Source organism: Gorilla gorilla, chromosome 13 (assembly GCF_029281585.2).
Source record: "Gorilla gorilla gorilla isolate KB3781 chromosome 13, NHGRI_mGorGor1-v2.1_pri, whole genome shotgun sequence".
Lineage (NCBI taxonomy): Eukaryota > Metazoa > Chordata > Mammalia > Primates > Hominidae > Gorilla > Gorilla gorilla.
The window spans coordinates 65,468,690-65,482,813 of NC_073237.2; the positions used below are offsets into that span (position 1 = coordinate 65,468,690).

Here is a 14,124-nt window from a genome sequence, read left to right on the forward strand (position 1 = left end):
CATAATCACAATTCTGATGTATGACTGAGCCCAGACTAAACTATAGTGTCCCTAACTGTCCAATATTGTACATATGTTACAGCACAGACATATTCTAATCCCCAAAGGGGTCACGTAATGCAGCCCTTCCTTTTGACAGATTAAAAAACTGAAGCCAAAGTGGTTATAAATGAAGTTAAAACTATCCCCACTTTATTTTCCCCCCTGCCTTTGTCTGAGTACACTGAATAGCGAGCGTCTTCCCTCAGAGAGTTAAATTTGGGGTTCACGTGAGGATGTAGGAAATCGGGAAGGGAATTACAGTGCATTGTAGAGGAAGAACTAGGCTGAAGGCGGCTGGACGAGGAGAACAGGGCAGAAGAAGGCAGCCAGTGACTGTGGGGCTCTCCCTTGATCTAACCTGAGTCCGCATCATTTGCTCTTGGGAGCACAGGCCACGGTAGCTGGCTGAGTCTGAGTAAGGATCTGGAGGGGTCCATGTGTGTAGAAGGGGTTAGCAACACCTCTGTTAGCTCCATAGATGGATTTCATGATCCTTGAAGGCAGAGCCTGAACATTTCCCAGCGTTGTGTGCCTGAGGCCAGCATCAGGACTAGCACATGGGCAAGGCATAAATGTTTGTAACTTACATTAGAACTGCCCCTGGCACACCAAGCCATTTCTTGCCTAAACTCATCAGGAAGTTGAAAGTTTTAGAATAACTCAAGTCAGAGATTGGAATGAAGCACACACTGTAAGCATTGAGTTTCATCTAGAACATTGAAGTGATCTTATCTCACCAGAAATTGCCAATCTCTTATGTAGAATTGTACAGTCTTCAGGATAGATGGTGCAGGGTGTCCAGCAACTTTGACCAGCAAGCTCCAATTTTCTAGCAAGTGGTCTTTTACAGTACTCTTCCAGACTTCAAAGTTTGACTCCCTACAGCTGTGTGGATGACTGCACTAATTGCTTTTATTCCCCATCTCACCCTCGTCCCTCTTAGCTTGACCAGGTTTTGACTTGAGGCTGTGTGCCATGGCCAGAAACACTAGTCTTTACATTTGAGCAGTAGAATCTTCAGGCAGAATTAGTATTTTATAGTTTTTGTTTGTTTTTGAGACATAGTCTCCCTCTGTCGCCCAAGCTAGAGTGCAGTGGCACGATCTCGGTTCACTGCAACCTCTGCTTCCTGGGCTCAAGGCACCTTCCCTCCTCAGCCTCCCCAGTAGCTGGGACTACAGGCACACACCACCATGCCCGGCTAATTTTTGTATTTTTTCTGGCAACGGGGTTTAACCATGTTGCCCAAGCTGGTCTCAAACCCCTGGGCTCAAGCAATCTGCCCATGTTGGCCTCCTAAAATGCTGGGATTACAGGCATGAGCCACTGTGCCTGGCCTATTTTGTAGGCTTTTAAAATGATTTTAAGTGTATGGCATTTTTGTGAGTTAGTAGTTGAGAATAATAGAGTGCTTTGATGAACACAGTAATTTGAAGTCAAGCTTTATGTTGCATTAGTCTCTTTAGGCTCAATATCCTTTTGTTTTCCTTTTTGCAAAGTAATAAGAAAGCTCCTCTTCCTCACGAGTATTTAATTATGACAATATGAAAATAGTTCTCCTTACAAGTCTTATAGTACTTCTCAGTTAAACAAGAGAAGCTTTATTCTGAGATTTGCCCAAAGGCAAGTTGACTTGTCATAATAAGTTTAAGTGTTAGGTTTGCCTCCCCCACTACCAATTTTTTAAAATTTTCTATAAAATACATTTGCATATCACAAATTTTTTTTTTTTAAAAACAAACTTTGAATTACATGTTTTCTTGGAATCTTCAAAGCACTCAGTGCATGGTTCTAAGATCATTTAAGTTGAATTATGGATTTAGAGACCCAAATGGGGCTACCCTTTTATGCTAATTGTAGAATTTTAATTCCTGATTTCTTAAAGGATTATATAGACTAGCTAGTTGACCACAGAAAAGAGAAGGAAGATGCTGGGCCCCCTAGCTGGATACCTTTGCTGTTGCATGCCCATTTAGAGGGGGTCTAGCGTGCCACTGTTAACCCAGCCACGTGAAAGGCTTTATTGAGTTTTGACTTACATACCATATAATCCACCCATTGAAAGTATACAGTTCAGCTGGGCATGGTGGCTCACGCCTGTAATCCCAGCACATTGGGAGGCCAAGGTGGGCAGGTCACTTGAGCTCAGGAGTTTGAGACCAGCCTGGGCAACATGATGAAACCCTGTCTCTACTAAAAATAAAAAAATTAGCTGGGCGTGGTGGTGGGTGCCGGTAGTCCCAGCTACTTGGGAGGCTGAGGTGGGAGGATCACTTAAGCCCGGGAGCTGGAGGTTGCAGTGAGCCGAGATTGCACTACGGCACTCCAGCCTGGGCGACAATGAGACCCTGTCTCAGGGAAAAAAAAAAAAATTGCAATTCAGTGGGTTTTAGTATATTCAGAGTTGTACAGCTGTCATCACAACCAATCAATCTTAGAACATTTTTATCATCCCCAAAAGATACCCCATACCCATTAGCAGTCATTCCCCATTTCTCCCTTTCCCTAAACCCTCTAGTCTTAGATGTTACCTTTTGCTGTTGCTCTTGGTGCTTCCAAACCTTCTTGGCTGGGTAGGGGGAAGTAGCACTGACCATACATGTCAGGGCTGGGCACACGTGCCCTCAGAACCTCAGTACTCCCAACTAAGGCAGTGGCTGAGTCAGCATCCTTTCAGTATTTCACTTTCTTGAGCTCAAAAGATAGAGTAAGTCTATCCAAGGGGATATAAGCATAGCCCAGAGGTTAGGAGCAACAGATAATTAACTACTATTGCTCTAAGGCAAAGAATGTGAGAAGCGGAATGAGAGAATCCAGTCATAAGCTAAAGGTACTTAATTCAGCAGAGTCAAGGGAAGGCAGCTTCATGTCTGTGCACCTGCCTGTTAAAAAGAGGTCAAGTGCACGAGTTGGATGTTACTTTTATATGCAGCTTAGGAAGTTAGCTACTGTGAAGCTCTCAATTTTTATTCATAAACTTGACTGTTAATGTGAATTCAGTAAGAGGTTTTGTGATTTTCTTTATTTTATCAAGGGGCAAGAACATATTTCCTGCATCTCACAAAATGCCGTTTTAACTTTAGGTTTTCTTTATGATGAATACAGACCATACTTATCTCAGACAGCTGCAACATAAAGCTTTAAAAGACTGCTTAATATTTTGTATATATTTAGTGTAAATCACTCATTTTGTCTCGGGTACAAAATCTCACTTCTATTTTTAAGTATCATATTTTAGCTATGAGAAGAGCACAGTAATCTTTGCAGAGTACCATAATAGGAATACAGAAGTCCGTGGAATCAAAGTTAATTTTCTTCGGGTTGTCCAATGGATCAGTTTATTTCAGTGCTGTAAATAATTAATAACCAAGGAAATTGTAATCTCATTCAGGATTTTCTAAGGTCACTGTTAGAACTTCTTAAACAGAAGAAAGCTATGTTACTTGGAGGAAAACCTGAAGCATCATTGCTTACAAAATTTGCTTAATGGTTCTTTTTGGCTTTAGAAGTGATAGTACAATAAGAGGCCATGGCAATGTAGTTTAAAAGAAATCCTAATTTACCTGCAGTCTGATAATTTTAGGGGTACAATTTGTTATTTTGGACTAACTTGCTTGTCTAATTTATCTCCATTAGGTCCGTAATACATATTGCTGAAGAAATGACATATGTTGTACTTTGTTGGTATTTTATATCTGTGCTCTAAATTTCTGTTTTTAGATGGGCCATGTAGTGCGGTGGCTGAGGCCATAGGCTCTGAAAGCAGTCTTCTGAGCTTGCATCCAAGCTTCACACTTGCTTGGTGTGTGGCCTTGGGCTAGTTAATTTCACTACTGTACCTTGGTTTCTCATCTATAAGATGGGCATCATAGCAATACCTACCTTGCAAAGTTTGTGTAGTCATGAAATGAGCTAATCCAGGTAAGGTACTTGGAAAGTAACTGGTTGATACATAGTAAGTGCTATTATGTAAGATATACTTTGTTCTGAGTAGAAAATCTATATTCTTTGAATACACATTGGTTGGGTTTGTTTAATCTATATGTATATTCTAAAATGTGTAAGTCTATCAAAGTGATATACAGTCAGCTCTCCATGTCTGTGGTTTCCACATCCATGAATTCAACTAACCGTGTATAGGAAATATTTGAGGGGTAAAATGGATGGTTACATCTAAACATGTGCAGGTTTTTTTTTCTTGTCATTATTCCCTAAACAATATAGTATAACAACGATTTGCGTAGCATTTACATTGTATTAGGAATTATAAGTAATCCAGAGATGATTTAAAATATATAAGAGGATGTATGTAAGTCATATACAAATACTGTGTCATTTTGTATCAGATACTCGGCATCTGTGGATTTTGGTATCCAAGTGGGGGGTGTCCTGGAACCAATCCTCTACAGATACCAAGGGACAACTTTATGTTTAAGTGTTACTTTTAATATTTTATTGGAGGTAGCCAATACAGTATATTAGCGTATACTAATTAGTGTATACACCTCAGCCTCCCAGAGTGCTGAGATTACAGGCGTGAGCCACCACACCTGGCCGAAAACACACTTTTTAAAAACATTTTTTAAAGTTAGCCTTTCTGAAAATAAACATTCTAAAAATCTATTTTTAGCTTTATCACATGCACCTATAATGTGAACTCAAACAGCTACATGATTAGTAGTTTTAATTGCATTCATTAAAAGGGTTTTAATATTCAAAGATGTGCAAACATCTTCTTGCGTCTGCCAAAGTCTTAAATATCACAGAAATGAGTGTAAATTATGTCAAATAGCATCCTTAATAAACATGCCTCTGGAAATTAATGCAGACCTTTTTGTTTATATTTCTATAGCTACAATCAACCTAAATTCAGCCAATGATAGCTGGTTTGGCAGCCTAAAGGACACTATTCAGCATCAGCAAGGAGAAGCGGTTTGGGTCTCTGAAGGAAAGGTATGTGGCATAGATATGCTGCTATGAGGTGAGAGTCCCTGTTCTGAAACTTTTCTCAAGAGGGCAGTGAATGTAGTCAAGCCATGCCCATTTGAAGTGATGCTCACATGTGTGCTAATCAAGTTTGAAATTTCGTAAATTCTCTGACCAAGTAATAAAAATGAAGGGACTTTTAAAAGAAGAGCAGAATGTGACATGTGCAGCCCTACATTCACTTCCCTTTCACTTTTAACGTAGTAACTAGTGTTATATTCCAAGTACACTAATCAGAGCTTACAAGATCTCATGCTGAGCTCCACAGCTTACTAAGGACGTGGGAAACTTAGAGTGCAGATGAGAGGTCAGGTTGAGCAACTTGGAGAATACGGCTAAACATTAATAAAAAGAAAAGCTAATGGAGCTGGAATTACTTAGAAAAAAAGGTTGGCTGAGAATGTGCCGTCGTTCTGGGAGTTTGAATGGGTGATATGAGAACGTTAGGGAATTTGTCTAGGCCTCTAGAATTGGATCGCTTCTCCCTCGGGGAGATAGCTCACACACGGCTGTGCTGCAGGGAGGAAAGAGGGAGATTCTATTACCTGTGGCCCCTTTTATTTTAGAAGCTTTTGGTGCTAGTATCCTATACACCAGCTGAACTGAGGTAGTTTTTTGAGACTTGACAGTGACTATTTTGTTGCAGAATTGACTAAGTTTTGCTCTTTGAGAACTAGATGTGTAGTCAAAGTATCTGGCATCTATGGAGTGCTTCCAGTTTGGAAGGGGGATGCAAGCTGCCCTGGGGAGGACAGGTTGAACAGGACATAGCTTCTGCCTTTGAGGGTCTGAGAATCTTGTAGAGGCATGGATGTGAGTGTAGCACAAGGCAGTGTGCATGTGTTGATATTACTAGGAGAGTTGTACCAGGAGAACAGGCTGCAGAGGAGCTGGATTCAGAAGAAAAGCAAGACAGTCTGAGAAAGTGTGGCTTAGCCGTGGTATGGAGGATGGATGGTAGCACAGATAGGCTGCAGGGCCCCTAATTTTGAGTTACTGCACAAAAATGACCATAATATCAACATTGTACCAAAGCCAAGTGATCTCAGGGAGAAAAATAAAAGATGCCTTCCCTGGTGAGCACATCAAGGTTTCAGTCGCTTGGCTGTGTCCTTGGGAATTTTCTTGAGTTCCCACTCCCAGGAGCCACATCAGACCCCACTGACCCTCCAACACAAATTCCTCTAGATGGAAGGGATGGATGATGACCCCGAAGACCGCATGTCCTACTTAACCGCCATGGGCGCGGACTATCTGAGTTGCGACAGCCGCCTCATCAGTGACTTTGAAGACACGGACGGCGAAGGAGGTGCCTACACTGACAATGAGCTGGATGAGCCAGCCGAGGAGCCGCTGGTGTCGTCCATCACCCGCTCCTCGGAGCCGGTGCAGCACGAGGAGGTGAGGCGAGGCAGGCCACGGGCAGGAGCAGGAGAGCCTGGTGTTTTCCTTGCACTCTCGTGGACAGCTGTGTGTTCAGGGTGCTGTGGAAGGCGTTCCTAAGGGTTGGAGCAGATGACTTCCAGGGAGTCTCTCGCTTTGAGTCCACGCTGGCATGGTTGCAGTCTGTGGGAAAGTGGGGCAGGCAGGTGGACTTCAGAAGAGCTTGAGGGGTCAGCACTCTGCACACCCATGCCCTCAGGTGTGATGGATAAACAGAATGGCTTTATGTGCTGGCTGTCCAAATTACGAGCGGAACATTCCTTCCCATGCAGTATTGTTGTATGTACTTGTAACCTTTGATTAGGTTTCTCTCTGTACTCTTAGATGTCCTTGCTTTTCTTCCCCATCCTGCTTTAACCTTTCTAATCTTGCCAAAGCTCTTGAGTGTTTCCCCATCAGTTTCCTTCTCTCTTATATTTCAGTTTTTTAATTGAGTTCATGATCAAACCTTCATCTGATCACATCACATGTACTGTGCATCCACTGTGATTAGATAGCTTATGGGATCCTTGAAATCACATTGACAGGCACTGTAAAGTCACAGCCAAGTTAGCAATTATTAGTTGCACCTCAGAGAATGTTGGAATAATGATCTTTGAAGATGGGATTGTTCATATATTTGGATAATTATTGCTGTGGATTTCTCTCTAGCATTTTAGCTCATTCCAGTAAATGATTTTTTTCTTTATGAAATAGAACTACCAAAAAAAAAAAAAGAAAAAAAAAGTTCAACAACAACAAACTGAAGGGGGAGAAAAATACACCATTACCACAGCAACAAATTAGTTTATGCTAGACAACTTGTAAAGAATAAATTAACTCCCAAATGCCTATAGACATGGATATTAGTGACACAAGAGATTTTAGACTTTTGGAGGGTTCTTAAAAAATTGTGCTTTAAAGGAAGAGACTCTACATTGGATGCAGCCAGTTTTCAAAAATGTGTCTGAAGCATTTGGTGATGGTTTCTGCCTGTTCAGTAAAGAAGCACCGGCTCAGAACCTCAACTTCTGGACTTACTCAAGTTTGCAGAACTCCTCCAAAGCAGTCAAGTGCTCTGTTCTCTCTGCTTGGATGTTCTTGTTGTGAATGAACCTTTATGTCTTGTAGAGCATAAGGAAACCCAGCCCAGAGCCACGAGCTCAGATGAGGAGGGCTGCTAGCAGCGATCAACTTAGGGACAATAGCCCGCCCCCAGCATTCAAGCCAGAGCCGCCCAAGGTACGTGGCTGGGAAGCCCAGGATGGGAAGGAAGAGGAAGCAGATGCCTCTGAAGCCTCCTGGACGGCCAGGGAGGAGCATGCACACTGAGATGGTGTTTAATTACGGTTCTGACTCACTGTGTTCTCTATTAGAGCCTATCTTTTGGCCTGTTGGGTGAACTCCCAAATTAGGGAAGGGCAAAGAGGAAGGAAAGGCAATATTAGGAGAGCATATAATTTTAGGACTGTTAGTGTTTATTTAATTTACTCTTTTTGTTAAAAAAAGATTGTAAAGAAAAAGATTGAAAAATACTGTACTGTATACCCAGAATCACCAATAGCAGAACCTGTTTTTCTTTTGCTGTCCAGCTAAAGTTTTCTGCCCAGTCTGATTTAGATGCACCAGATAATTCTTACTGGTGATGTGCTAAAGAGAATAATCATCACCACTGCTTACAATGCCTCTCATTAAGAGAGCTGCTTATTTGTTTAATAAATCATTATCCAGAACAGAATCAGTATAAAGATACAAGGGCTTATATCAAAAGATTATTTACCTTTAGTCAGAATCAGAGCTGTGACTCTATGTTTTTCCTTATACCAGAATAAAACCTATTTAACTCAATAATTTATTATTTATTGTTACTATTTTTTGAGACAGAGTCTCACTCTGTTGCCCGGGCTGGAGTGCAGTGGCGCAATCTCGGCTCACTGCAACCTCCACCTCCTGGGTTCAAGTGATTCTCCTACCTCAACCTCCCGAGTAGCTGGGACTTAGAGGTGTGCCCCACTATATTCAGCTAATTTTTGTATTTTTAATATAGATGGGGTTTCGACATGTTGGCCAGGCTGGTCTCGAACTCCTGGCCTCAGGTGATCCACCCACTTCGGCCTCGCACAGTGCTGGGATTACAGGCGTGAGCCACTGCGCCCAGCCTAAGTCAATAATTTAGATGAGAAGAAAGCCATAATTGATTGTGTGAGCCATCAGAAGTAGTAAATGTGATAGGTACTAAGTAATAATAAGTGACCTCATAAAATACATCAGCGAAAATTTGCAAGCCGGGCAAGACTGGAAGTGTGAAGGAAAAGTGGCTGTTAGCGTGAAGCAGTGCTCTCCTCGCTCCCCACCCCAGTCTTATTCCTCAGCTGGACATGGGTCTCACCTGGGCCGGCTCATGTACCCTCAGTGCAGCAGTGACCTCACAAGCCCACTCTTCGAGTCCCAAAGCCTGAATTGTTCTGAGATCTTCTCCAAGATGCTGATCTCCTCTAGAACAAAATTATTCCAGTTCTGATCTTACCTCCAGCAATCACAGCCCTCCCAGCACTTTCCCTATTCCTTTTTGGCTTCCTGACATTCCTAATAGACTAGTATAGGAAGGGAGGTAGGGCTCAGGAAGCCTGGCCGGTGGCTGTTTGCCCTGCCGTATTACATTCCTTGTCAGAATGGTATTTGTGGACTGGCTTTGGAAACTGATCAGGAAATGGAGTGTATTAAATCACTAATATAGATTTGAAAATAAACTTAAAAGCCCAAGGTGAAAATGTGTCATTGCTCTCCGCAGGCCAAAACCCAGAACAAAGAAGAATCCTATGACTTCTCCAAATCCTATGAATATAAGTCAAACCCCTCTGCCGTTGCTGGTAATGAAACTCCTGGGGCATCTACCAAAGGTTATCCTCCTCCTGTTGCAGCAAAACCTACCTTTGGGCGGTCTATACTGAAGCCCTCCACTCCCATCCCTCCTCAAGAGGGTGAGGAGGTGGGAGAGAGCAGTGAGGAGCAAGATAATGCTCCCAAATCAGTCCTGGGCAAAGTCAAAATATTTGAGAAGATGGATCACAAGGCCAGGTTACAGAGAATGCAGGAGCTCCAGGAAGCACAGAATGCAAGGGTAATTGTTTTTAAACTACACATCATCAATAAGAGTTTTAAATAAGTTTGATTTCAACACAACAGCGAACAGCCCCTTTTCCGCTGCTGCAGATGTGGCAGGGATGCACTGCATCAAAGGCAGGTGCTGTGTATGTCACTTCAGATTGCCAGCTCCCAGCACGTCCCTTGTTCTTCCAATGAAGAAAACTTGACAATATAGGGGAAGAAGATTCTGCTCTTTATACACAGAACTTTGTATGGAGTTCTGGAATGAGGAAGTGTGAGGAGGGAATCAGTGCCTCTCAGAAGTCGTTTTAATTAGAATGTGATTTTTTTTTTTTTCTTAAACGTGTCTTCATTGGCTCCCAGATTTGCCATAGAAACCAAGCAAACTGGGTGCTAAAACAGAAAGGCCCATAGATTGTACTTTTTGAGCTGTTTGAATTTGTATACCATATGCACATAGAACTTTTCAAACAAAGAAGAATTTAACTAAAGGTCTGTGGAGTATATTTGCCCAGTAGATGTGGGAGTTTTCTTTCAGATCTAGCACGACAGCAGCAGTACATCTGAGCATTTTTCTTTTCTTGTCGTAAAATATACATAACATAAAATTTACCATTTCAACCACTTTTTTCTTTTGTTTTATTTATTTTGTTTTGTTTTGTTTTGTTTTGTTCTGAGGCAGGGTCTCCCTCTGTCACCCAGGCTGGAGTGTAGCAGTGTGATCACAGCTCGCAGCAGCCTCCACCTCTCAGGCTCAGGAGATACTCCCACCTCAGCCTCCTGAATAGCTGTAACCACAGGCACATGCCACTGCACCCAGCTAATTTTTCGTATTTTTTGAAGAGACAAGGTTTTGTCATGTTGCTAGGCTGGTCTCGAACTCCTGGGCTCAAGCAATCCACCCTCCTCAGCCTCCCAAAGTGCTAGGATTACAATCATGAGTCACTGCACCCAGGCTCAACCATTTTAAAATGTTCAGTTCAGCGGCATTAAGTACCTTCACATTGCTGTTCAGCCATCACCACCATCCATCCCCAAAACTTTTTTATCCTTCCCACGTGAAACTCCGTACCCATAAAATACTAACTCAACACTCTCCTCTCCCCGCAGTCCCTGGCACCCACCCCTCTACTTTCTGTTTTTTGTGAATTGGACAGTGTAGGAACCTCCTATAAGTAGAATCATACACTATTTGTCTTTTTGTGATTGGCTTATTTCCCTTAGCATGATGTCCTCAAGGTTCATCCAGGTTGTAGCATGTGTCAGAGTTTCATTCCTTTTAAATAGTTTTCCTGTCTGACGTGTACCGCACATAACCATGGAAATGAGGAAGCCGCTTCTGTGTTTCCTCTTCTTGAAATGGGATGGGAAAATAAGTAGGATATGGGGAAAGGGTGGGACCAGCAGGAAACCAGCAAGCAGAGTGCCCAGTGGTTCATTCTTTCACTCTTATTCTTTTCTTTTTTAATTACCACAGATCGAAATTGCCCAGAAGCATCCTGATATCTATGCAGTTCCAATCAAAACGCACAAGCCAGACCCTGGCCTGCCCCAGCACACAAGGTAAGGGCTGCCTAGTGGGTACAGGTCTAAGGCGGGGACTTCTCAAGGACTGGGACTTGAAGAAAGAATTTCCTTTACCCAAATTTCAGAGTAACAGGAGGATTTTTTCCCCACAGATGGACTGTTTGCCTTACTCATTCCATCAAATTTAATTGTAGAGATTACAGTGTCAAAACTTAAGCATAGTCTGCTTGTGTGCTAAAACTCTGACAAAGTGTAATCATTGATGTTTCCAGCCAGTACATTTGACACATTGGAGCCTGGTTATGTTACATTGCACATGGTTAGCACATGAGCAGAATTCCTAGGGCTTAGACATGTTTTGTCTTGTTTGCTGACTCTCAGCCAAACTTCTTAATTCCTTTGCATCATCCAGCAAAGTCAGACCGCTTGTGCTGCCCCGGGGTCTAAAGGGACCGTGACAAGCAAATGAGCAGTCTTGGTGAATGCCACACAAACAGTAGGAATGTTCACAGTGTCTTCCTGTTGAAGTTTTATACTGGATTGCTTCCTGCTTCCGAGAATAGAAAAAAAAAAAAAGTCACATTTTCTTGTGGCCATTCTTTTGTTCTTTTTGGAGACAGAGTGACTGTCGCCCAGGCTGAAGTGCACTGGTGCAATCTTGGCTCACTGCAACCTCCATCTCTCAGGTTCAGGCGATTCTTGTGCCTCAGCCTCCTGGGTAGCTGGGATTACAGGTGTGTGCCACCATATCCAGCTAGTTTTTGTATTTTTAATAGAGACAGGGTTTCACCATGTTGGCCAGGCTGGTCTCAAATTCCTGACCTCCGCCCGCCTCGGCCTCCCAAAGTGCTAGGATTACAGGTGTGAACCACTGTACCCAGCCTCTTGTGGCCATTCTGACTGGAAGCTAAAGTCTAGTTTTCCAGTGATAGAAAACTGGAAACAAATTTCTTCTTTACCAGTTGAGTGGTAACACAGTCAACCAGGTTGCCTCTGGCAACAAAGAGTTCTTGGTTATGATGGACTGAAACTGGCAGAGACCTCTCGCTGCTGGGTGAGACTAGCCAGGGAGCTTAGGGGTAAGGAGGGCACCCCCTGTCCAACAGGGAGATTCTTAGGTCAGGGAGCACCTGGCTGGCTTCCTCACTCACCGCCGAAGTGGGCATTGGATTTGACCTATTACGAACCTGGAGCAGGACCAGGGATGCCCTGGTTGCTCTGCAGAATGTGGCTCAGAGGTAAGTGATCTGCTCGGGATACCCAGTCACTGTGCTCAGAGCCATGCCTCCCCGGGCAGCCGGAGGACATGGATGTGCTCTGGAATGTCTTTAACACCTTTTTTTTGTTAGTTCCAGACCCCCTGAGCCACAGAAAGCTCCTTCCAGACCTTATCAGGATACCAGAGGAAGTTATGGCAGTGATGCCGAGGAGGAGGAGTACCGCCAGCAGCTGTCAGAACACTCCAAGCGCGGTTACTATGGCCAGTCTGCCCGATACCGGGACACAGAATTATAGATGTCTGAGCACGGACTCTCCCAGGCCCGCCTGCACGGCATCAGACTAGCCACTCCTGCCAGGCCGCCGGGATGGTTCTTCTCCAGTTAGAATGCACCATGGAGATGTGGTGGGACTCCAGCTCATGGGTCCTCATGGAGAACCCAGGGGACAGCTGGTGCAAATTCAGAACTGAGGGCTCTGTTTGTGGGACAGGGTTAGAGGAGTCTGTGGCTTTTTGTTCAGAATTAAGCAGAACACTACAGTCAGATCCTGTTACTTGCTTCAGTGGACCGAAATCTGTATTCTGTTTGCATACTTGTAATATGTATATTAAGAAGCAATAACTATTTTTCCTCATTAATAGCTGCCTTCAACGACTGTTTCAGTGTGAGTCAGAATGTGAAAAAGGAATAAAAAATACTGTTGGGCTCAAACTAAATTCAAAGAAGTACTTTATTGCAACTCTTTTAAGTGCCTTGGATGAGAAGTGTCTTAAATTTTCTTCCTTTGAAGCTTTAGGCAGAGCCATAATGGACTAAAACATTTTGACTAAGTTTTTATACCAGCTTAATAGCTGTAGTTTTCCCTGCACTGTGTCATCTTTTCAAGGCATTTGTCTTTGTAATATTTTCCATAAATTTGGACTGTCTATATCATAACTATACTTGATAGTTTGGCTATAAGTGCTCAATAGCTTGAAGCCCAAGAAGTTGGTATCGAAATTTGTTGTTTGTTTAAAACCAAGCGCTGCACAAAAGCAGATACTTGAGGAAAACACTATTTCCAAAAGCACATGTATTGACAACAGTTTTATAATTTAATAAAAAGGAATACATTGCAATCCGTAATTTTCTCTGTGGTGGATTCGTATGCTACTTCCTATTTTTAAATGCAACTTTTATTTCAGTTACTAATCATAGAAGTGATTACTAACCTCCTTGTCGAACATTGGAAAATGGAAACGTGAAAAAGAAAATTATACCCATAATTCCATCCCTCAGATAATTTTGGTGTGTTTTCTCCAATTACGTATTTGTGGATGTCTGTGTGTATGATACTTGAGGGTGTACTGTGTTTGTAGTTCTATTTCCTATTTTTTCTGTTTATCATTCTCTCACTAACATTTCTCAAGTGGTTACAACTGTGCAGCAAGGTAGTTAAAGCGTGGTGTACACATCATCATTAACAACCACAGAGCAATATATCCCATGACTGCTTCATAAGTGAACAATTCTGTTGTTGGCTGTTCGGATTATTTCCAGTTGTTTGCCCTTTTTTTTTTTTTTAACATGAAATGCGCCTCTTTGTATGTAATCCAGTTTTGTATGTCATTGATCAGCATTTCCGTATTTTTCTGCAGGCAAGTTCTCAGAAGTAGAATTGCTGAGTAAAAGAATACGAACATTTTTAAGGCCCTTGATGTTTACTGCCAAATGGCTTCCTAGAAAAGTTGCATCAATTCACACCCCCACATCCACTCTTCCTCTTCCTCTTCTTCCTCCTTCTCCTTCTTCTTTCTTTTCCTTTCCTTTCCTTTCTTTT

At 42.6% G+C, this 14,124-nt stretch overlaps 1 protein-coding gene across 9 annotated transcripts in view; it reads left to right on the plus strand.

Moving 5' to 3' along the window:
* TJP2 (tight junction protein 2) overlaps nt 1–13,430 on the plus strand; it is a 134,183-nt gene extending 120,753 nt beyond the window's left edge. For 4 of the 9 annotated variants that reach the window (XM_019033800.4, XM_019033801.4, XM_019033799.4 and 1 more), the window contains 6 exons: nt 4,895–4,995; nt 6,217–6,429; nt 7,582–7,692; nt 9,242–9,571; nt 11,036–11,121; nt 12,435–13,430. In XM_019033800.4, the coding sequence (XP_018889345.3) occupies nt 4,895–4,995; nt 6,217–6,429; nt 7,582–7,692; nt 9,242–9,571; nt 11,036–11,121; nt 12,435–12,600 (1,007 nt within the window). In that variant the 3' untranslated portion in view covers nt 12,601–13,430. The remainder of the gene's footprint in view (nt 1–4,894; nt 4,996–6,216; nt 6,430–7,581; nt 7,693–9,241; nt 9,572–11,035; nt 11,122–12,434) is intronic. The other 5 variants (XM_063696443.1, XM_019033804.4, XM_019033803.4 and 2 more) reach the window with 2 other exon arrangements.
* Nucleotides 13,431–14,124: the final 694 nt, after the last annotated feature.